At 46.3% G+C, this 25172-nt stretch overlaps 1 protein-coding gene across 1 annotated transcript in view; it reads right to left on the bottom strand.

Moving 5' to 3' along the window:
* MYO1H (myosin IH) overlaps positions 1-9797 on the bottom strand; it is a gene marked incomplete at its 3' end in the record, with an annotated part of 33909 nt that extends 24112 nt beyond the window's left edge. Inside the window, exons 1-8 of the mRNA XM_084253205.1 lie at positions 9642-9797; positions 7438-7553; positions 6099-6297; positions 4520-4600; positions 2700-2879; positions 1930-2028; positions 915-1028; positions 541-612 (exon numbers count right to left, since the gene is read on the bottom strand). Coding sequence (XP_084109331.1) covers positions 541-612; positions 915-1028; positions 1930-2028; positions 2700-2879; positions 4520-4600; positions 6099-6297; positions 7438-7553; positions 9642-9767 — 987 coding nt within the window. The 5' untranslated portion in view covers positions 9768-9797. The remainder of the gene's footprint in view (positions 1-540; positions 613-914; positions 1029-1929; positions 2029-2699; positions 2880-4519; positions 4601-6098; positions 6298-7437; positions 7554-9641) is intronic.
* Positions 9798-25172: the final 15375 nt, after the last annotated feature.

The following is a 25172-nucleotide window of genomic DNA, read 5'->3' as shown; positions in this document are numbered from 1 at the left end:
GGCTACCTCTGCTTTTGCCCATCTATGCAGAGTTACTCCTTGAGTGCTCACGCCGTGTCACTGTGCTGAGACTGAGATTCCACCCTGATCAAGATAACCAGTTCCAACCTTGGTGAGCTCACAGTTGTGCATGTGTGTGCGAAATGCATTGAGTCACACCAGGGAGTCAAGCTGTGAGCCGAGTCACAGGTGCTGTAAGGTGGTACATGTGATGCTTCAGGGTACATGTGGGGTGATCAGGGAAGGCTCCTTGAGGATATGACTCCTGGGAACTATAGGATGAGCACTTAACTAGAAGCAGCATAGGGAACAGTGTTTCAGCAAAGGGAACAGCTTATGTAAAGAGCCCTGGGGTGGGGGGGTGGGGGGAAGGTATGGCAAGCCTGAGAATGGAGAGCCAGTGATGGTGTGATGGTGGGGATTGGGAAGATGAGACAGGAGAGTCTGGCAGGACCTGATGGGCCTTTGGAGGGGTTTGGTCTCCATCCTGCTGTTGTCCCAGGAAGGCAGCAGCAGCAGGGAAGGCAGGTGCATTTTTACCTCTTCAGTTTTGGCTTCAATCTTTCTATGGGTGAGAGCTTCCAGAAGGACTGATGGTTGGACCCCCAGGAGCTGCAGAAATGGACACCAAAATTTAGTGACTGAATTTTACTTGCTAACTTAAAGTTTGCAGAGTGTCTGGACCAAGGATTATCTGATAATTGTCCTTTAATACAAAGTAGACCATAGTAGGTTTTGGGATCCACTGGATTTTACCCAGTCCCTTGTCAAACCCCACACTCTTTAAACTCCTAACCAGTATCATCTGAAAGAACCTGGCGTGAGCCTTTTGGATGAGATCATCCAGCCGCCCAGCTCCTCCACCTCCCAAAGGGCCCCCAGCCTCCCCTGCATGCTTCCAAGTACAGCATCACCTTGGCGATCCACTTGATCTCGTGGGTGTGTGGGATGTTGGCACAGCCTTGGGGGTTCTCCTCCAAGCAAATGTTGCCCAGGTGTAGGACACTGGCAATAATTCCAAAGAGATTCTAGGAATGTCGGAAGCAGGGAGGACAGGGAGAGAAGATGGTGACCCCCCAATCGGTAAATGTCATCAGACAAGGCCTCTAGAATTCTAGCCCTCGACTCACAGAACCAACTTGCCTCTGTCCCCAGAAATCAGCCACTTCAGATATGAAGTGAGGGGGAGAAAGAGGCCTCACTCAATCTCCAGCACAGGACATTTCTATGTTAATATTGTCTCCACCCACCCATAGTTGCAAATGCCATAGTCCCAGATATATGTGTGTGTGTGTGTGTGTGATTATATCAGTATAAATACATACATACACACATGTTATGTATATTATGTTATATATTCATATGGTCCTTGGGAAATCAATATATCCCATATGTTTGTATGTCTGTGAGTGTATGTGCATATACACACAGACTGTATATAATATAGAGCAGATATATAACATTATATAGATATGTAATCATATTCTGGTCCTTGGAAAATCAACAGTTTATCAAAAAGGCAAAAAAGGTTTATAAGACCTACAGTTTGTTCTGAAGAGGTGTATACAAAGGTAATTCTATGAGGATCACCTGGGAGAGTCTATCTTTGAGGTGGGACTTGAGAACATGACCTCTCCTTTCATACAACACTGAAAAAATGTAGGGCTGCCAGGAAAACACAGCATCCCCAATGAATGTTGATATTTCCAATATTCAACAACTAAGTTTTTAGTCAAAGTTCATCCCATGCAACGTTGGGCCCTAATTATGAAAAAAATGAAAAAATGTGGTCACTGTTTATCTGATATTCCAGTGTAACTGGCTTCCTGTATTTTTATCTGCAGCCCCTGGCAACCCCCGCTGTGCCGTCACCAAGAAACAGGATCAAGACCTTCAATCCCAGACAGTCCCCGCCCTCAGGGTCCAAACCTCCAGGTCATCTTCAGTGAAATCGATGACAGCGAAGGCGTTGCACACAGTTTTCCAGTCATTCTTGTCATTAATAGAGGACTCTTTGGCACGAAGACCCTGCTGGCACAGCAGTGGGTCTCTTAATGGCATTTGTAGGGGGGACATTGAGGAGTGTCAGCCCGTTCCTAGACCAGGTTTTCCCTAGAAGCACGTGCGAACGAGCTTTATAATGCTCTGGATCGAGGGGGAATATAGGTCTTACTCTATGCGTTGTAGCATATGGTGATTTGGCAACTGCTGCTTTTTTCAGACTTATTTAGAATTTTCTCTCTGTTCTGGGAAGATGCGTCTCTTCATGAGTGGGTGGTGGTACATATCTCCATGTGTGTTTTTAAAAATAGCTTTTTCTTGCTATTTTTGCTATGTAAATTGAAGATGCTTGGTATGTGAGAATCACACAGGGATTCATTGATTTACATTTGATCACAAGGTTTAAAACAACCCTGATGCCCAGGTCCCACCCCAGGCCAATATAATCTGAATCTCTAGAAGGTGGAGGCCAGGCATTTGCATATTTCTAAAGCTCCTTGGGTGATTCAAATATCAGCAAGGGCTGAGAATCACAGAAAGGAGGGGGTAGGTTGCTTGTGTTAAGTTTCAAGAAATCAGTAGGATACCTCCAGGATGATAATGAGAAAATTCTTGAACATGCTATAGCAGGCCCCACCAAGCATTCCTGGGTTCTCCCCTCTCTAGCCAAAGGGCCCTCAAAGCCAGACGCTTCCAACCTGTGAGAGGTATCTGTAGAGCTGGGGGTCTCGCTCAAGTCCCAGGTAAGTGAGCAGCTCTTCCTCGCCGCCCTCTAGCAGCTGGTAGAAGATGTGGAAGTTCCGCTCGCCCTGGTTTTGATAGACAACTCGAGACTTTTCTATCAAGTAACTGATGATGTGCCCGCCGACTGGGATGCCCTTAGCAGAACAAAAAATGCAGCGATGGCAACAATAATCGAATCACTCCCTTACTAGTGTAGTCCAGTGAGCCGATTATGAATCTGAATGAAGTCCTATCTATCAGTCTTCTATCATTGTTTTCTGGATTCTTCTTAAAAAGATCTCGGTCCACACTAAGGTAACAAAGATGTTTTCTAGGGTTTCATCTAGAAGCTTGCTGGTTTTACCAATCTCTATTTAATGTTCTATCTTGATCTAATTTTTGTATAAGGAGTGTGGGGGGTGGTTATCCATATGAATTTCTAGTAGTTCAGCACTATTAGAAAGACAATCCTATTGCTACTAATCACCAGCTCTTGCCATATACGTGGTGTTCTTTCTGGACTCCATTCAGTTCTATAGGCCTGTTTCTATATTTTGCACTAATATTATGCTGTCTTATTCTTTAAAGAACATATTCAAAAAAGATTTTGGGGCCTCCCTGGTGGCGCAGCGGGTTGAGCGCAGTGCTGTGAAGCTGTCTGCAGCCTCTGCAGCACGGGTTCGATTCCCAACCGGCCAGGGAGATTCCCACATGGCACAGCAGATCTCCCCTGCCTTACCCGCTGCTCCCCTCAGCAATGTCTTTGGTCCGTCTGCCTGATCTGTTCCCCACTCTGTCTCTGGTGAATCCTCTCACCCTCCGGTGCCTCTGGCCTGTACCCCAGCTCTTGTATAAAAATAAATCAATCTTTAAAAAAGAAAAAAAAAGTTTTGTTTTCCAAAACATATATAGAATACTTGTAAATCATTAAGAAAAAAAAACAAAAACAAAAAAAAAAAACAGGGCCTCCCTGGTGGCACAAGGGGTTAAGCACCACACTTGAAGCAATCCACAGCCTCTGCAGCACGAGTTCAATCCCCGGCTGGCCAGGGAGATTCCCACATGGTGCAACAGACCTCTCCTGTCTCGCCCGCTGCTCCCCTCAGCAGTGCGTTTTGGTCAGTCTGCCTTTTCTGTTCCCCGCTCTGTCTCTGGTAAATTCTCCCACCCCCCACACCTCTGGCCTGAACCCTAGCTCTTGTATGGGTAATTAAATCTTAAAAAAATGAACAGCCCTATTAAAAATGTGCAAAGGGGCCAATTAACAAACCCTCATCACCAGTCAGGGAGACAGAAACTTAAAATACAGTGAGAAACTCCTGTGCCCCACAGAACAGCTGAACTAGTTTTCAGTAGCAAAATGTAAAGGGTCACCAATACTACACATTGGCAAAGGTGTGAAGCAACTGGAACTGTCAATAATTATCATAACTTGCTGCTGAGAATACATCCAGAGTGGACTGGCTCTACCACAGAGTATGGGATTTCAGCTCCACAAGATAATGTGCTGTTTTCCAAATAGGTGGAACGGATGTGCACCACCCCAGCAGCAGGGAAGAGTCCCTAGTGGTCCCCATCTTCAGCAACACCTGGCATTGGCTCACTCCCCAATTCTGCCCAACTCTAAAGTACAAAAGCCTATATTTTTATTTCCTAAAACAAGCACCAATTCTGGATTTTTGCAACTATTTGAGCCAATAAATGCCCCTTCTCCCTTAAGGTGCCCTGGGCCGGGTTTTTGTTGCTGTCTAGTTGAGAGATTCCCCATAAACCAGTAACAGGAACTTCGATGTACCTTAAAGTCAAACTGTATGTCCATGTATTTTCCAAATCTGCTGGAGTTGTCATTCCGGAGAGTTTTGGCATTTCCAAAAGCCTTGGAATACAAAGTGGGGGGAGGGGGAGACACTGAACCAAATTGTCATTGAAGCTCACCGTGCTTATCACGTGCCCGACCCCAAATAGCATGCTTATGATGAAAATGGAGGAGGAAGGCGGAACCAAAATGAAAGACATAATTTATCTTCTAAGAAGGAATCACTAAAAGATTCGATGCCAAATACTATGCTTGGACCCAGAGAAAAAGGAAAAATATCTTCTCCCTAGAATCCAATCTAAGAATAGGTTAGAAATGGCCTAACAGAGGAATACAGGACCCGAGCTCTTACTGCTCTAGAAGGTAGAGCTGACAACACCCCTTCTTTTTTGGCATAATAGAAATACAGTTTCAGAATAGGAAGCATGCAAGCAGACAGACCCCTTGTTATATGTATCGGAGGTAAGTTATTCAGCCCAAAAATTTACTGGGAAAATTCCTGCAACCATAAACAGCATCTTTTTTTTTTACAGAGAAGATAATGAAAACACAGAAGAAAATTACTTGTTTAAAATCAACCAGCAGGGCCTCCCTGGTGGCCTAGAGGTTAAGTCTCAGCACTATCACCACTACGGCCTGAGTTCGATTCCCAGCCAGGGAGCTGACCCATCTATGGTGCAACAGACCTCTCCTGACTCACCTGCTGCTCCCCTCAGCAGTGTATTTCAATATATCTATCTAAACAGAATGCTCCCCACTCTGTCTCTGGTGAAGCCTCTCACCCCCTACCAGCCCCGCCGCACGTCTGGCCTATACCCCAGTTCTTCTACAAAATAAATAAATCTTTAAAAAAAAATCAATGAGTAGTCAGTGAATTACAATAGTAGAAAAAAATCAACATGATTTTAATATAAAATATTAATAATCAGGGCCTCCCTGGTGGTGCAGGCTGTTGAGCGCCGCACTGTGAAGCTGTTCTCAGCCTCTGCAGCATGGGTTCAATCCCGGCCGGTGGGTGAGAATCCCACATGGCGCAGCAGACCTCTCCTGTCTCGCCTGCTGCTCTCCTCAGCAGTGGGTTTCATCAGTCTGCCTATTCTGTTCCCCGCTCTGTCTCTGGTGAATCCTCTCACCCTCCCACGCATCTGGCCTGTACCCCAGCACTTGTATAAATTAAAAAAAAATTTTTAAATCTTAAAAAAAATTAATAATCAGAGTATTATTTTAGTCCTAACTCTGCTGTGTGCTTTTTTGCACACTCTTCTCATTTATACCTCAAAAACCTCATAAGAGAGAAGTACTATGAACAGACCATTCCTTAGATGGGGTTTGTGTTCTGATATTTGGAGTAATTTGCTAAAGCCTGCTGGTGTATTAGCATCCAAGTCAAATGAACTTCAAGGCTATGTCCTTAACCACAGTACTACCAAGGGACCCTTCTTTTTAACGCCGAGACCGTGACCTGCCCATTTTGACTGACCTTCCCATACAGAAGACTCTTCTTACTTAGTGACCTCCCTGGCACTCCCTTCTCTGTAAATCCTCACAGGCACCTTACCTCCAGCACTGGATTGGAGAGCAGCAGTCTGTCCCGGGCTATTTGCAGCGACTCGGTCATTGGACAGGTCACTGCAAAATACTGGAGAATCTTCTTGGACGCCTCCGTTTTCCCTGCCCCGCTCTCTCCAGAAATGAGGATGAAGTGGTTATTTAGCTCAGAACACATCATGCGGTAAGCATTGTCGGCTATGGCGTAGCTGGGGGTGGACAGGAGTGGGAGTTGGCCTGAGTGCTGCTTCCCTCGGCAGTGCTGCCCGCCAGCTCAGAGGGACAAAGACACCCCTCCTGGAAGCCACCAGGGACAGCAAGGTCACACAGATAGCAAACTCCTCCGTGACCCATGGACTGATCACACACAAATTGTACCAAGACAGCAAAACTCAAACAATGGAAGAGTTGGAAAACGGGGCAGTCCTAGGAATATTCTTCCATTTTACCAAACTTTACTTAAATTAATAAACCTTTCTGTTAAGAGTAAGCCAAATACCAAGGTACATACCAAAGAGATGGTCTATTAACTGTAGGTAGAACTAACATCATGTCTAAATCTTAAATAATTCAGTGGACATAATAAGAGCTCATGTTTTTTCTTCTTAAAACCTACAGTGCTAAGAGTAAGAGACAAAGTCAGAAGGATTTTTAAGCTGCTATGTTATCTTTAGAACAAGAGGGAAGACTATTTCAACATCTTTTGTGCTAAGATAAAAAACTGAAGAATGATGATCTCCCCATAAAACCTTAGCACATGGTAGAGTTGGAAAGCTGGCCATTTCAGCCATCACTGGTGCTGGCGATTCAGAAAGATTAATGCCTTGGAAGATGAAATAGCTACGTGACCAGAACAAAGAGAGAAACCTAAATACTAGTTCTGAAGTCAACCAAAGAGACACCTGAGAACTTCATGGGCACCTGACTCTCCTAGAGAATAGGCAGGAAATTGCTCATCTTAGGAATGATTCTGCAACCCCGCTAAGTTTCTACTGACGGGCCTTCCCCCCAGCGACCATGACATGCAGGCACCAGCAGATGGCACTATAGCAACCTGCTTCTCAGAGAAGACCCCTGGACCGCCACACTTGGAGTTCCCAGCAGTTACACAAGGATTTCACCTTTTATCACATTTAAGCTGAGATTTGGGGATGATCTGCTAGAATATTCTATGGTTTTGAATGATATATTTCACAAGAGAGTGGCAGCCTAAGTGAGATGTAGAACCTTACGTGCATGCATCCAGGACTCGGACAGAAGAATGAGCGGATGGGGGAGTTTGGGGGGGCAGTAAGGAGGCGGGGGAGGAGACAGATACTCCTGTAACTGACCTGATGGGTGCTACTTACACATGCGGTGGCAGTTCAAAGAAATTGACCCCTTGATAAAGTTCCATCTGGCTCACAGTGTAGATGCCCAGCTCCTGGTATGGATTCACGGATACAAGGAGAGTCCCGATATACGTCTGGAGGAATGAACCAAGGCACAGTGAGGAATTCCAGGCTGCAGATGGCTGCGGTGAAAGACCATCACAGTGAATGACCGTTCAATGTTGGGGTATAACATGAGACATGAAACAGGGGGGGTCTCTGCTCCTGTGGTGCTCACATGGGGCGGGGCGGGAGTGAGACAGACAGACAACCAAGGGATCGAGATTCCTGCAATTAGAGGTATGTGCTAGAGACATGTGGTGAATAGACTAATGAGAGAGAGAGGACTAATAAGGAGGCCGCCTGAGCTGGTGGGAAGGCAGCGACATCCAAGCTGAGACTTGAAGAATGAGGAACCAGTCACAAAAATAAGTCACTGGGAAGGATGAAGGGGCAGGTGTGGCAGGCTGGCTACTCTGGGGGCCAGAGGGGAGAATGGAAGTGGTTAGATAAGGCATGAGAGCTGGTTCAGATCACACAGGGCATGAGGAATCGGACTTTATTCCAAAGGCAATGCATGGCGGGGCACCACTCTCCTTACTGACTTAGACACCTGCCCTAAACTGTTCCAGAAGATGGCTTCACAGGGAAGTACATGATCTGATTTATGTTTTGCAAAGGTCTCTCTGGCCACTAGGTGAAAGCAGGGCAAGTCTAAGGACCAGCGACCTCAACTGAGCAAATGCTCCCGCTACTGGCATTTCTTTTTTTAGGTTTTACATGTAAAATTCCTTTCCATAATTAAAACTATATACCCAGTGAAGCACCCTGCTTACTTCTTCTGATCACCTTAGTTTCAACATCCAGTCACAGGCCCTGTTATAAGCAAACGGCTATGAGACAAATATTTTTTCACGGCTTCAGATGTTCTGATTTACCCTTAGCAAAGTTAGTAAAATCTCAATTAAATGATAGGTAATTTTAATAACACCTCATCAAGAACATGGGAACCTTCTCTCCAGGTCTCAGTTCAAATGGCCCCGGGGGACAACTGAGCTAACCCCTCACTTCCAGGAGAGGGCTTGGGTCAGAATACTCCCGGTTCTGAGCCGTGAGGATTGGTTCAGAGATGGGCGCATGACCCAAGATCAGGCACTCAGAGCCAACCTAGGTTTCTGGGAAGTCTTGCTTTCTCCTCAGCAGCAACTCTAAGGGCTAACACGTCAGCCTGCTTCTGCTGGCGGCCATCTGGCCTCCATGGAGAGAATACCGAAAAGGAAAAAGAAAAAAAAAAGGCAGAGAGATGGAAACGAGCTCTCAAGACATCCTCTAAGACCTGGGTCTATTTCTGGGCACTGAAGTTATATAGGTCAGTACAATTCTTTTGGGGCTTTGACCTGTTCAAGCTGGTGTCTGTCCCCAGCAGTAGGAAGACCTCCACACCAAGGCTCAAGGTGTGACAGGGTGGTCCCCAGGAAAGGGGAGCTTCTAGGTTCCCCGCCCCACCCAAGGAAGGGTGGGGCTAAGCAGGGAAAGGAAAAGCTGGGGAGGAGCCTGGGGAAGGAAGGAGGCAGGATGGGGAGCCAGAAGGAGACTGGAGGAGGCACGTGGCGCAGAGAGACATGTGAAGAAGCTGCTCTTGCATCTTGGTCCTGGACTGGGTGACACAGACGTGGGTGGGAGACCCGGGGGAGGTTAACAATGGCAGCTTTTATCTTGGTTTTGATTTTGCTCCTTCTGTCCCTGACGTACTTTACGGGCCCCTTCTGCCCTTTTTCTATGGGTCCCTACCAGAGGGTGCCTTGGATTTGGGGCCTCAGGGGCCCTGCTTTGGGTCAACCCTGTTGGCTGGGCTTTTACCCACAAGGGGCCGGGTAACTTCGGGGGCTTGATTTGGAAACTATGTTCTTTGTCTTCTCTTTGTTGCACACAATTGTATTAAAGTTCCTGCCCATTGAAGATCTTATGCACTGGAGTATATTTTGTCTTGACGCGATGGCAGAACCTATTTAAAGCAGGCATGTTTGGGGGTTCTGGGGTGCCCCTCACCCTGCCCTGTAACTAAAGTACAGCTGAGCCCACCCCTCCCCCACTAACAGAGTGACAGTTCTGCAGATCAAAGCCGTGAAAGCAGGGAGGGAGCCGCCACTGTGGGAAAACAGCCGAGACACGCGTTCCATTACATAGATGAGGTTCTCGCTGAAACGCTTGCGGAGATTTTCCAGAAAAGCAGATTCACTGGTGTGCGGGTCCAGCAGCACAAAATCCTGCACCCCGACCTTGTCCCGAGCCGTCAGCGCCCCTTCCATGTGCAGACGAATGTGCTTCTGCCTCACTTCTTCTTTCTGCAGGAAACAGGACACCCCTCAGGAGCTGGGTTAGCCGTCATGCCTACCACAGGTCTGCTAGGCCAGGTAGCAAGACGCTCAGCCCGGGGCTAGCAGAGAGCCAGGATTACACCGCGCTGTCTTCCATAAGCTTATGACCCGATTCGGGACAAGAGGACGGTAACAGTCACAGCAGCTCCAGCAGGAGCAGAGCAGCTCCGCGCAGCGGCCTGAGTGCTGGCCTGTTTCACCTGCTCGTTCTCCTTGCCCCCTCCAGAGTATCCTCTCGCCCGTCCAACAGAGGAGGGCCCCGAGGACAGAGGTTATAAAACGTTCCCAAGACCTGCCAAAAGACAGCGTCAGGATAGGTACCTGGACACCTGGCCCAAGCATGCTCTTCTGACGCTTGTCAACGGAAGGAAAGTCTCTAAGACCACGAGGTTATGGGATAACCTAGGCGAGGACTCGAACCTGAGAAACAGCCTGTTTACTCCCAATTATCACAAGTTTTGGTTTCGAGACCGTGTTACCGAGTGGGATAGAGGTAGGAGAGGGAGGGGACAGGGAGTCATGGATGCAAACATTCAGTATTCTTGATAAGGGGCTTCTGGCTTTCATGTACAGGTTTAGATTTTTTGATTTCCTAAGTTATCTTGACCTAAAGAAATACTGGCGCTATCTCCGCATGGAGAGCAAACGCTGAGCCTGAGTCATTTTCCTGACTTCTGAAGACTATACCGTGGAGACAACACATCTAGGTCCCCACTGCTGAGGCCTCCCGCTGGCGCCTTGGCTGCGCGTGGGGGCTGGAGGTGGATTTGTCCGCAGGCGTCCAGTTCTTGCATGGCTTCATCAGAGCCTGCTCTGGCTTTAAATCTATGGCTTTGTACATCACAGGCAGGGGGATGGAGCTTCCAGCTCCTTCAAAATACAGTCACACCCTCGTGTACTCATAAATGTCACTTGCCTAAACTATGTCATTCCCAAATGAATGATGAGTTTGGTGAGAGAGGGAACTTATTAGAGAGCAGTGTTTCAAGATGGACGAATTTAGAGGGTCCCTCCCCACGCTGGGGCTGCGGACCACACTGGAGAAAGCCTAGTTGCAGCTTTGGTGGAGAACAGAAATCTCGTTGGGTTAGCAGGGTCAGGGCCGGCCCATGGTCCCAGGCAGAACACCCCTTCCCAGCCCGGGCAAGCAAAGGAGTCAGGAGACCTGGTGCTGCTCTGCTTTGTCCGAAGGGCTCTGGGCAAAGGTCTCAGGCTCAGCTGAGCTGTGGGTGGGGGCTGCGTAGACAGTGGGGTGCTGCTGACACAGGAAGATTGCCGCGTGTGATGTCTACACTGGTAAGAATGCCAGAAGGTGGTCACCAGGCCCGAGCCAGGCCTGGTCATGGTGGGACTCTGCTCTGGACACACAGCCAGTGCATGTCCTACCCACGTGCGCCGCACAGGGACAAGGGACAGACAGCAAAGCACAGCAAAAGAAGCCAGGAAGGAAAGGCTTCTGCTACTGCGGTGTCCCTCCAGAGCACCCTAGGGGCATGTCCCTGCAAGGAGAGAGGCTTCTGCGTCTAGCTCAGGCATCACAGAGTGGTGCTTAAGGGTGAACTTAGGATCTGAAGGACCCCAAGTTGACAACTGGCACATATGGATAACCAGAGGCCCTAGAAGAGCCAAAACAACACTGAAAAGAAAAACTAAGCCAGAGGACTCATACTTAACTGTGTGTTAATTGATTTTTTTTTAAGATTTATTTATGCATACAAGAACTGAGGTATAGGCCAGAGGTGCAGGGGGCTAAGAGGATTCATCAGAGTGGGGAACAGAACAGGCAGACTGACTGAAATACACTGCTGAGGGGAGCAACCAGTGAGACAGGAGAGGTCTGTGTGCCATGTGGACAGCTCCCTGGCCGGCCAAGGATCCATCTCATGCTGCAGAGGCTGCAGACAGCTTCATAGTGCTGTGCTTAACCCCCTGTGCCACCAGGGAGGCCCTGTCAATTGATTTTTGACAAAGGCACCAAAACAATTCAGTGCAGACAAGAAATATCTTTACCAATGGTGAAGGAACTAGATATCCACAGGAAAAAAATCTTATTTCAACCCCTACCTCACACTACACACACAATACAAGCATGTATACACATACATAGCACACATGTATGCACACACATTCATTCATACATGGGCATATAATCATAAATACAAGCACATACATAATGAGTTGTATACATGCAATATGCACATTAAATATGATGCCATATTTATCTGTATTATAAATAAACTTGAGGTGGATCTTAGAGTGAAGTGTAAATGCAAAAATCTATAAACTACTGAGCAAAAACAATGGAGAATATCTTTACATTCAGAGGAAGGCAGAGTTTTCTTAGGATACAGAAAGAAATAGCTATAAAAGAAAAAAAGGTTCTCATCAGAAGACTGTTAAGAAAATGAATAGACAAGCCACAGATTGGCAGAAAAGACTGGCACAAAATACTGCCTGCAAAAGATTTGTCTCCAGAATGAGATACAACAGCTTAATAATGAAAACCCAATAAAAACTGGACAAAAGACTAAAATGGGCACTTCTAACGGAAACAGAAAGTGGTGACAAAGGACAAAGAGAGCGCTCGGCGTCACTCATCAGCAGGGAGATGTGACGTAGACAGGAGGGCTTGAGAGGGTGCTGGATCGCGGGGCCCTGGGGCCGGCAGAGCACAGCTGGCAGGACTGTAAAGGGATGGACTCACTGCAGGAAAAGGTCTGGCAGTTTCTAATGAAGTTAACCACCTCCCCTTTGATGCAGCCATTCCAGTCCCAAGTATTTACACAAGAGAAATGTAAACATATGTCCACAAAAAGACTTGAACATGGAGGTTTACATCAACTGTATTCAATGGGCTCAAACTGGAAACAATCCAAATTTCTATCAACTGGAGCTGGACGCGCACATCTGCACGCAGCCCGGCAGCCATGAAAGAGAAATGGCCACGCACACAATGCCGGGGCGCAAAGGGGGGGGGGCTCCCCAGACACGAAGCCCAGAGAAAGTGCACGGGACAAAGGGGCACATGCCCGACCCTCCCCTTTATATGAAATTCTAGGACAAGCAAAGCTAATCTACAGTGAAAAAATCAGAACCGCTGCCGCTGGCTGGAGGGGGATTGTCTGGCAAAGGGCATTTCTGGAGCAAGGGAAACGTTCTCTGTCTTGATAGGCAGTGAGTTTCCCGGCGTACATGTTTGCATTTGGATATAGGTAACTTATTTAAAAAGAATAACAAAGAATCAAGGGGAAGGCCTGGGGAGCCGGTAGAGGTATAGATGAGAGATGGATTTGGATTGGCAGAAGGGTGGATACTGCTGAAGCTGGGTGATGGGTATAGGAGGGATTTATACTTTTCTGTTTACTTTGTATATATTTGAAATTTTCTGTAATAAAAAGTTAAAGAAACGGGTGGCCACCAGATGTCTCCCTACCCTAGCCAAATGGAGCTAGAATAAACACCTGCTCTCTAAAGTGGAAAGTAATGCATTTTGATCAAAGAATAGTTTAGTGATTCCAATATTCCCATTTAAAAGGATTTTTCTTTCTTTTTTTTTTTTTTGCATTTGTCTTGCATAAGATTGCATAAGAGGCAGGATAGCATACAGATTAAGCACAACTTGGAACACGAGCCATCCAAGTTCAAATCCCATCTCTGTCTCTTCCTGGCAGTACAACCTTGAGAAAGCCTCTTAATCTCTCCGAGTCCCCGTCTGTTTCATGTCTGTAAAATGGAATAATCACTGTACCTACTCCATGGGGCTGTTGGTTTGGACAGACCCATGGAGAGCCCTTGGAACAGTGCCAGACGCAATGTCAGCGCTGTGAATACTTGCTTGTATCCACCGTTAGAAACAAGAACAAGAGAAAAAAAAATCTGCTGGGCAGTCGTCAGAGAGGCCCTGTGAAGTTGGGAGCAGGCGCGAATCCTAAATAATGTCTGGAGCTGTACCCACAAATACGACTGCAGTCAGATCTCTGCAGGTGGAGGTGCAGAGCATTACAGAGCTCCCTTCTAGCCCCATCCCCATGGGTCTATCAGCAGCCCAGCGAGGCTTCTGCCTTCCCTAATCAGAAAGTCTCTGCTTTCTTAATTTCATATATTGAGGTTTCTTATGATTTCCCTCAAAGAAAGGGTTATGAGGCATAAAATAAAATTCAAAAGCTACGACTCTTAAGACTTAACTTCTCTTAAAAAAAAAAAAATCCCTTTTCTCATCTTGCCTGCTTTAGAGAAGTAGCCGAAACAGCTTGCTGCGTCTAACGTTCAAGAACCATGATCCAAGTTCAAATGGTCTTTCTCCCAGTGGAAATCCCGTGTGAGCATCTGTTTGGAGACTAGGCATCCATCTGCCACTGTAACAAACAGTCCCAACTCTCGGGAGCTTGCCATACAGGAGTTCACGTCTTGCTTATACAAAGTCTACTGTGAGTCTGGATGATTCTTTAGGACATCGTCCCTCGATGTGATGGCTCAGGAACCTAGGCTGCTTTGATCTTGTGGCTCATCCATCCAACAGGAGAAATTTTCAGTCACTGCAGCGTTGAAGGGGTCCTAATGACCCACTGGAAGGTGCTGGCACAAATGTCAGTCTATTTACATAGCGGTGACAATGACACCACCTAACTCACTGCAAGGAGAAATGTGGGGGAGCCCATGGAATATTAGTGTCTCTGCCACATTACATAACTTGTACTCCCTCCCCCCACCCCTACACTAGGTCAAGCTCTAGGTTATCTAGAAGGTGGTACGGTCATGTCATCATTGAGTGTACAGTGCTTCCAAAATAATGGTCCTGATGGGAGCATCTTGTGGAATTCCTTGTTATTAGATGAGTGAATTAGCTAAGCCATCCACGACAAGCAGTGACTTGCTTTATTTTGGAGTGTCTGCTGCAAAGGTTGTATTTCAACTAATGTTTGAAAAGGCTAAATATATGGTCTACAAGACTTCATATAAAACCCCAAATTTCTGATTTTTCTTAAATGGGGAGGTCTGGCAACATAGGTCCCATGTTGCCTGGTGTATTCATGCCTGGTGTCAACTGGCTGGAGCCAAGTAGTGGCTACACCTCTTAGATAGTCATTCATACCCTAGTCTAAATGAGCTCCTACCATTCAGCAGTTTGACTCTATTCCAGTCCCTCCCAGGAACCCTGTAGGGGCAGAGTTTGTGATTCTTGCTCTACCCATGTGCCTTGTGGTATCTTATCACCCCACAAGTGTCATTCTTTCTTAGGAGTAGTAAAGACATCTCTCTAATTCCCCCCCCTTTTATTTGGTCATCTCTGAATTTCTTTTGATGACACTGTCTCTAAATCATCTTTTTAGTCAAAATGGAGCCATTTCAATGTATTACTCTCTTCCCTTCTGTTCCCACATTCATCCCTTTGACATTGTCAGTGTCATTAAGACACTAGTTTTCCCATGTCCTTTCAAAGATATTTTGAGGCGCTTCTAGGGTGCTGAACAGGTGGAGATTTGGGGGAAAGTGGTGTGCCTGGGGAAAGTGTGGAAACTATGTCCTTTGCCCCTCCCTTGCCCGGTGCATCTCTTCCACCTGGCTGTTCCTGAGTCCTAGCCTTTTAGAACCTGTAATCCAATCTAAAAAACACATTGTGAAATGAACGATATAAGGAAAAACAGATGTTAGAATTGGGATATCGCTACAAATAAAACCCTACTCTGAAGTACACAGAGCTTACTTTGGCCTTTGCAAGTTAAAAATCGTAGTCATTTTGCTTCATCTGCAAGATTTTGTCAAATCTCTTTAGGCTGCAAGTTGACTGTGGGGGGTCAGCCCTCTAAGCTCTCACCCGCTCAGACCAAGCAGCTTCATTCCCGAGTTGACTTGCACTGGCCGACAGACACAAGGGGCTCATGTGCACACACTCCTGGTAACACCCTCCAGTCCCACCAATTCAGAGCACACCCCCATCACCCTCCCACAGGGGTGTCACATGCCAGTTCCACAGATCTGACAGGGCACCAAGCACAAGCCTCAGTGCATCTCATCGATGAGGTCATCGAGCCTATGAGGTAAGAGGCATTTTACTTCCAACTTTACAGATGGGGAAACTGAGGCACAAGGAGGTTAAATAACATCATGTGTGAACCAGTGTTCAAAGGGAAACATTCTGACTCTGGAATCACTGCTGTTTATTTGTTTAACTCTAGAAGGACATAAAAGAAGACTTCAAGAAATGAGATACATGCGGAACCAGGCTAGGAAGATTCAACAAATAGGTTTCACTCAACCAACATTTTGGGCCCAAGAGGGTTTTTCTTTTTCCTACTGTGATGCCAGATACCTGCTCTTACCCTCCCAACATCACACCTCCTCCGCTGAGCCCCCGGGGTGTGCTCTCTCTCCTGAGGTCTCAGCTGGGACAGTCCAGCTGGATGCTCCCACCAACTCCAGCAAGTGGTGGCCGGAAGACATAGCTCAGCCTTGCAGACGTCTCCCGTGGGGAACTTAGATCTCGAGTGTATGGGTAGAAAGAAGGAAGAGGGCCACTGCTTACAACTCAATTTGGAGGCAGTTGGGTAGTCCTTGGGGGACTGAGTGAGTATAGGAGACTTGCCCTGGGGTCTGGGGGATGTTCTTATTGCATCGTGGAAAAATCCTAAGTGCATTATGAAAAGAGAAACATGTACCATGTAACTAACGCGTGGAGCACAGCTACATGCTATCCATGGAGGTGACCAATCTAAGGCTGCATACCCAATGCACTAACAGGGGAAAGTGCTCCTAACTGGGGAGGTGGACGGGAGGGAGATGAAGGGACCAAGTGGAGCGCAGAGAGAAGGTTTACAGGAACCAAAACGCTGGGCCGAGCAGCCTGGGAGAAGAACTCCCTCCCACGGCCTGCATCTGCAGGCCCAAGAGAAGAACCATAATTCTTACTGGGCGTAAGGGCAGGGCTGGTTATATTGCTTGCACCAATGAAACAAAACAAGACATACCGGACAGATTTAAGATAATAAATCTTACATTCAGGAGAGCAGCTTTGGGGTCCCACTGGCGCTCAGAATGCAAAAGCATTCACGGAGCACAGAGCTATGTCCTTCCCCTCAACCTCACAGTCGGTGGAGGCCCGCCCTTCCTCAACACAATAATACGGTCCCATAGTGCGCCTCAATATCCCCCAATAATTATTTGGGGACTTTATTTTAGGAATAAAAACTCATTTTTGCTGACAGGACCACAGAGCCTTTGGCGGTTGGGCAATAAACACTGTTGGGTGTCTACTTTGTCTTTCCAATCTCAGACAGAGGCACTCCCTCCCATCCCGAAAGACAGTCATGAATGAGTCCCATGGCGCCCTATTTCAGCTGTGATTTTTGCCTGTCCCTGTCTCAGCTTTCCTGCTCGTCACTTTCCTTGCATTGAGGCAGGATTAACAAGAGCATCTACTTTCACCTAGTTCTAAGTAACAGTATCAGGAGAGTGGCGCATTGGATTTGCCAGTTATTTTTCCTGATACACACTAAGACATATCTCCATGCTAATGTGTGGACGAGCTAAACTCATCTAGATGTTTCCACTTTGTGAAATTAGTGTAATTTTTTTTAAAAAAGACTACTTTTTGTTGGCAAATGCTCAGGAAGTGATCAAAACCAGATCATGAAAATCCAAATAAAGGTTATCTGAGGTGGGTATGAAGATGTTGCATGAAAGAGGCACTATAAAGGGTTTCTGGAGCACCAGTATGTTATATGCCCCCAGCTAGATGATGGTTACAGACTGTGAGGTTTATGGCTGCAGCATTTCCATCCGGACCAAAGACACCTTTTTCAGGGAAAAAAATCACATCTACCCCCCTACTGCACAAAAGCGGAAGACCAGAGAGTTGGAAAGTTAGGTCTTTTATGAAAGTTTAGCCTACAAACCTCAGCAAACCACAGCTATTCTTGTCTCCAGCTCCCTAATATTAATGGGGGTGGAGGAGGAGGAAAGAGAGCAGGAAGAGAAAGAGACAGACACACGCACACACACTCTTGGTTGTGGCAGGTGTCAAATCAGCAGCAAAACAGCATTGACACCTCAAAGCCACACTAATTCAAGAAACACAGAAAGTCTCATTAGTTTTGTCATAAACCTATGTGAGCTGGTGCGCAAACCACGGGGCCTTGGTCCTTAGAGAAACACTGAACAGCCTCTCAAATCCCAACAGTTCCATGAAGCCCATTGGAAAATTCTTAAGTTCACTACACGGTGACAGTGGAAAATCCCCGCCATTTCATCTTCACCCACACACACCCAGAGTAAACGTGAAGTTTAGCCAAGAGAAAATGCCCACCGTCTACTCCTGGGACCTCTTGCTTCTTGCTAAGAAATAGACGCCAAGAGTCTTGTAGAGGCGACCGTCCGGCCGCCAGGACAGGACAGGGGTCGGGGGGAGCTGCTTCACTTTCCCAAATCAAAAGGGGGGAAAGTAAGTGAGAAAATCTCCCGGGTTCAAACATTCCTTTAAGACCCACAACTCTAAATACTAAATGTGTTTCATGGCTGCCATCTTGAAAAACATTCGTTTGCCAAAGGCGCCCTTTGATTCCCATTTGGGATGGAAACGCTTGCAGATAATCCATTGAAACAGGCCCTGCACAAAGGCTTTCTTGCAACAATCATGGCGCTTGTGAAGGACAACATTTTTGTGCGCAAAATAAAACATTTTAACGCGCTACAATCCATTACACATATAGTCCTCCATTTCCTTTCAGTAATTATTCATTAGAAAACATTTAACGTCACTGTGGATTTCACACTGGGCAGTCTGGACACAAAGAACAAGAGATGGCCCATTTATAAGGGGCTGGGGGCCTTCTTTTCTAATCTGAGAAACTCCAAGGAGGTGGGGCCCACAGGACACAACAGGCTGGCTAAATTGTGCGGTTAACGGTCAAAGGCCCCCTGCCTACTTTGACACTCATTTAAAGATGACAGGGAACAAAAGAGATTTGTTCTGTGCGACCCTTTCTTGTTACACAGTCCACACCAGCTCCGCACATGAAACTGCCCGATATTTATTCCACCTGCCATCTCCCTTGGGCCTTCACCGACTCTCTCCTCTGCTACTCTGCTTGTCCCCACTTTAACACAAAGAGACAGGTAAAGAATATCGTGAAAAGGGGCCCATTCAGCATGTCAGCTTTCATAATACAATTGCCTGTCAGGTTCCCTATGCGCTCCGAGCCGCTCAAACTTTTGGGCTCAGGCCAGAAATCCGGCCCGCAGTTCGGTTAGTGAGGGGGCAGCTTCCCAGCCACCTCCCAGCCTCCTGGAGCAAAAGGCCATCTCCCGGGCCCAGACACCAAAAACCATCTTTCAGAACAACAGCTTGGGACATCTGCTACATCGGCAAGGGACCACATGCCGACACCGCCCCCGGCCCGCCCCGCTACGGCTGGTCCCTTCAAGCCTGCACGTTAAAATTTAGATGAACACTCAGGCCAAAGACCCAGGAGGCCTAAGAGGAAAATTTCTCATAGCCATTTTCTAAGACGTTCTCAATGGGGTAAAATGTTCGACACCAGAGGCTTCTTCATATACTGGTGGGGGAAAAAAATCTTGAAAGTCTCCCCAGCTGGACACACGGAGCTGATCACACACAGACAGGTGCAGACCTAAAACACTTCCAGGGTGCTCTCTACCTTGCACAGTGTGCAGGGCACATACGGCTAGCGATGCTCCCAGAAGACACGGATACGAAGCCAGTGAGCACAAACGGGCGCTGGTGTTCACCGATCCTCAAAGATGTGTCACGTCCCTAGGACGGCTATTGTTTCTGTCACAGCGATTCTCAAGTTCACATGTGAACTAATTATCATGATGAGTCACAGAAAATGGCCTGGGTCTTGGAGCAAAGCCACAGAAACATACTAGATGAGAGCAGTAGGCACTTAAGGAGAAAGCAAGATTTTTAATAAAGCCAGTGGAAGCAGCTTGGCCAGCGCTCAGTGAAGTCCTAAAAGCAAGTGTTAATGCTCAACCAGGGCTGCAAATCGTGACCAGGGACCAGTCTGAGTCTGCAGGTTTTTGTCTCATGCTAAGGATGGCTTTTACATTTTTCAGTGGGGGTGGGGTGGGGTGGAGGGGCGAGGCAAAGAATTAATATCTCATCATGCATGCAAAAATTAAATGAGATTCAAATTTCCATGTCCAGACTAAAGTTTTACAGGATCGTAGCCACACGGCTTGTTTAGGGACGTCTGTGGCTGCCCACGCTCCACAGCAGAAACAAGTGGTGGAAACAGGCTGGAGGGTCCACAAGGCCTAAAATATCAACCATCTGGTCCGTTCCAGAAAAATTGTGCTGATCCCTGCTCTGTCTCTTGTTTAGCACACGTTTCTCTTTTCCTGAGAAAGCAGATTTCTGAATGACTGGTATTTCAGAACTGCATGCAGCAAGCGAAGCAGAGTGCCGTTTCAAACATTACCCTTGCCTAGTAAACACTGACGGGTTATGATCCATCCCTCAAAGAAGGAGTTGCTGTCGTCCTTAATTAAGATTTTCCTTATTGCCATCCACTCAACATTATGTCATAAAATAATGTCTGCAGTGGAGATGTCCTCTCCCTAGCGCCACTGTTGCTCGCTCGCCTGCAAAACGCAAACTAAAAATTAGCTAACGGCAGGGTGCAGTTTCTCACATAGAATGTAATCTATGTTTGTTCCAGGAACAGACGGGCATGTCCAGCTCTCAAGAAGCCACATTTTAAATTTTTTTTTAAGATTTATTTATTTATACAAGAACCGGGGTACAGGCCAGATGTGCGGGAGGGCGAGAGGATTCACCAGAGACAGAGCAGGGAACAGAACAGGCAGACTGACGAAATACACTGCTGAGGGGAGCAGTGGGTGAGACAGGAGAGGTCTGCTGAGCCATGTAGGTTTCTCCTGGCAGGCTGGGATTGAACCCATGCTGCAGAGGCTGTGGACAACTTCACAGTGCAGCGCTCAACTGCCTGCACCACCCGGGAGGCCCACACACATTTTAAATTTTAACTGAGGTGCTGTCCCCAATTCAGAATGGAGTACTCTGCAGCAGCTAAAATTTAAGCCAAATAGCAAGCCAGACAGCCTGTCTTGTATGTTGGTTCAAGGAGGTCTTATCTGAGGAATTGGCAAGGATCAAATCTGAGTGATGAAAGAATTGTAACACTGCACGTTTTCATGCGTTCGATTTGCTCGATACTGATGGCCCAACCATTCAAATGAAGGATGATCTTTTCAGCTAACGACAAGAAAGCTGTTGGTGTTTTATTATCCACTGCAGCCTTTTAATCACTGCTGAATGAGAATAATTATAAAAATCAGCAAACAGAATAATGCCTCTAAATTACCTTAGGGATTAGATGGTCTCCTGGTAAAAATTAGAACAGTTCAGAGTCTTAATTGACCCATGGGAGTTACAGGTAGAGAAAAATATGCAATTACAAGGCCATAGTCTTCAGTATACAGGATTAAAACACATCAGCTCAGGCCTGGACTTCCCAACAATAAATACCATTAGAAAAAAGATCTTTGGTGTTTATAGATTTTCTTCTTCATACCTTCTTTTTAAAAAAAGCTCAAATATAATTGAAATAAATTTTTTTTAGTTTCAGGTATACAACAGTTCAAACCGTCTATATCGTGAAATGATCAACATATTAAATCTAGTTCACATCCATCACTACTCACATTTTTTGTGTGTGATGAGAGCTCTTTGAGGTCTACTCTTGCAACTTTCTAGTATGTAACATGGTATTAACTACAGTCATCATGCTATTTATCACATCCCTTTAACTTATCACTGAATGTTTGTCCTTCTGGCCCACCCCCCCCGTCATTTCACTCACCCCTCGCCTCACAGCCCTCCCCCTGGTCATTTGAATTCCCAGAGTTGGTCATTTGAACAGTGACTGCACTGACCACCAATCTGTTCTTTTTAAACAATGATCTGGGCCTTTTTTTTTTTTTTAAAGAATCCACACATGAGATTATACAGTATTTGTCTTTCTCTAACTTATTTCACTTAGCATAATACTTTCAAGGGCCATCCCATGTTGCTGAATAATAGCTTTTTCATAGCTGAATAATACTCCACAACACATATACCATTGACCACATTCATCCATTGACCACTACTTCAGTTGCATGCACGTATTGTCTCAGGTAAACGATACTGCAATGAACACAGGGGTGCAATATAGCAGTAGTAAATGGAGGGTATCTAGTCTAACTTTCAGCCTCTCATCAAATCCATGAAAATTCCCTGAAATCCTGTTTCCCTGAGTTTGCAAATGAATTTATAAAAGAGGCATTTTCTTGCCTTAATGGGAAATCTCATGGGCATCCTCAGCTTTCTGTCCCTAGAACAAAAGACATTTCATGGTCTGGGAGCCTAGCAAAACACCCAGTATACATTGGATATACCATGGATTATACGAAAACCTCTTTGGATCAACAAATGCAAAATGTGGCTTGGAATCTTCCCAGCATTTCCACCACACTTCTGTCCAGCCCATGCCCTTCTGGGGCAGGAAAGAAATTAACAGACTGCACACAACAGACAAGTTTCAACATGACTTTTTAACTCTTCCCCATCCTCAAAGGCATGTTTAAATAACTGACTTCTGGCACATTTAGAAATTACTTAACCTAAGACTCTGGTTCTCAAACTTTCACCTGGAGAAGAATCACGTGTGACACCTGGGAAAATGCAGAGGGTGGGCCCAGGAAGCTGGGGATCATGCTGATGAGGGCAACTCAGGGCCTGATTGCTAATCCTGCTCCTCAAAGTGTGATCCATGCTCCTGCAGGGTGAGCATCACCCAGGAGCTGGTTATAAATGCAGAGTCTCAGGCCCAGCCCCAGAATTGCTGATCTAGAACCCACACTTTTTTTTTAACAAGGTCCTCAGGTGATTGGTATACACTTTATTGTTTGAAGAACACAAATACAGGTAAGGTCTTACCTAGTGATTTTGGGGAAATTTTAAAGTTAGGTTATGGAAAGGTCAATATTAGCAGGGAAATGTCACTCCCCAGAAGCAGGATGCAAATAAGAATAGGACAGAAAGCTCCATCAAACACCATTAGGTTGAAAAAGGGGTTCACAGAGGCTGTAAGAGAAGACTACCAGGGTTGGTTCCACCAAGCCCACCAGCCAGGGGCTCAGCCCCTGCTGGTTATACAACTGGCAAGACCAACTTTTCTTTCTTTTCCTCTAACAAATTCTAGTTACAGATTTTCCAACCTCTTTTCCTCCATCTCAAATGCTAGACACACTATTTGTCTTTTGTGACATTGAAGCTTAGGACAGGCCCTCTTTTTTTTTTTTCTTCTGGGGACATGGGCCCAAAATGCCTAGTCTCTGATCAATAAAAGCCAAGATGTTACAGATTTTTGGAGACATCAAAATCAAAAAGATACTGACAGTCTTCATGACTTCTTCCTATAAAAACATGTTTTCTGTCCCAATTTTTCATTGAAGGGCAAAATGTAGGGGCCTCCCTGATGGCCTGGGGGTTAATTCTCAGCACTGTCACTGCCATGACCCGAGTTCAATCCCTAGCCAGGGAGGTGACCCACATGGCACAGCAGACCTCTCCTGTCTCGCCCACTGCTCCCCTCAGCAGTGTATTTCAGTCAATCTGCCTGTTCTGTTCCCTACTCTGCCTCTGGTGAATCCTCTCACCCCCCACACCTCTGACCTATACCTCATTTCTTGGATGCATAAATAAATCTTTAAAAAAAAAAAATCCCACAGGTGACCCTGCTTGGGACAGGCTTGTTGCATTTGCTCTAAATGATCTGTTCCACAGTGACTACTTCTTCCTACCAATTAACCAAATTATTTCTCCCACTGAATGTTGCTTCTGAGAGATTTCAGACACAAAGCAGGAATGACATTAAGACCTCAGGGTAATCAAAACATTTTTGGTTACCAGTTGTCATTCTGCGTTACCAGTTGCCAACACAGGGTATTAGGTGCTGTAGAAATGGATAACTAATGGATCGATGACAGGGGGTAGCTAGAGTTTCCCCATTGTGCTTGAGGCTTCTGTGACAGCTACTAAATTATTCTCACTGCAGACATAAATGCTTCTGTGACTCTTTTGGCCATCTAGAGGAGAAATAATACTTTAACAAATAAGGTTTTCCAGCTAGACAACATACGAGATGGCTATTTAAAAGAGATAGGAAAATTTGCCCTAAATCTTTAAACCTTCTATTAACTCCAAGAAAAAGGCAACAAGTTTGATAGGCAAGTTCAATCTCTCATGTCTTCAGGAGAATTTTCCTGTTATCTATGTGCTGATAGAAAAAACCCTCAGTTTTATCTTCTTAAGGTGAGCTTTACGTGGGCAATTTAGTGTTACCATCTTTAAAGGTAAACACAACACATGTGGGATAACAAAAGAAAATGTATGCATAGTCTTCCAGGGATGGGTAATTATTATCTAGGATATTCAGCAGGAAGTCACCATCTATTATGCAGTGATAATTACCTGTGTTGCCCATGGTCCACATGTGGCTATTTAAATTGGCAATTCAGTGCCCCAGTCACACAAGTCACAGGTGCCCACACAAGCTACCGCACTGGACACGGAGGACGCAAAGCATTTCTATAATCACAGGACGCGTGACCGACAGCACTGTTCTAGAACAGCCTACATGATTCGGCAACACCCCCCACATCAGTTGAAGTGATCACACCTCCCCCAACCAACAAAGCGGGTGTGTAGGAGGTGGATCTTATATCAAATCTTTACCAAACAAATTCAAAATCTTATCGGGGGCCCAGAGTATTGGCCTTTAGCTGGCTCCTGGCAGAAGAGAGTGCCAGGCTGAAGCCCCCTCTGTCACTTTACCTTGGATTCCATCCTGCACCGAGGAGGAGCTGGCTGTTATTCCACCTGAGCCCTTCACACCTGCTTCCCTCTGGCTTATGATCCTGGGGCACGCAGGGCCCTCAGCAGCATGGTCAGAGGCTCTGGCCCAGTGGGTGGAGCGGCATTAATCATTCATGATGCCAGCAGGGACTGTACCCTATGGCCACTCACCTGTGGGTGCGAGGGACGCTGGGGACCGATAAGAACTGGAAACCCAACCTCCCTGGAGATTACCTTACAGCCACTGCTGATCTCTGATTAGTCGCTTACATTCCTAACCAGTTGCTGACTGTTACACAGTCAGGACCCTCTCTGAGCTCCGCTGGAAAAAATGTAAATTCTCCCCACTTCTCTGCCTAGATCCTGCTGAATGGAAATCCTCTTGGAGTCTCTTGACTGTTTGGAAAACTTTATATCCTCAAACTTCAGGGGAGCAAGTGGACAGGACACCACAG

Source organism: Talpa europaea, assembly GCF_964194135.1.
Source record: "Talpa europaea genome assembly, chromosome: 14".
NCBI classification, from domain to species: Eukaryota; Metazoa; Chordata; class Mammalia; order Eulipotyphla; family Talpidae; genus Talpa; species Talpa europaea.
This window is presented reverse-complemented; position numbering and strand designations above follow the sequence as displayed.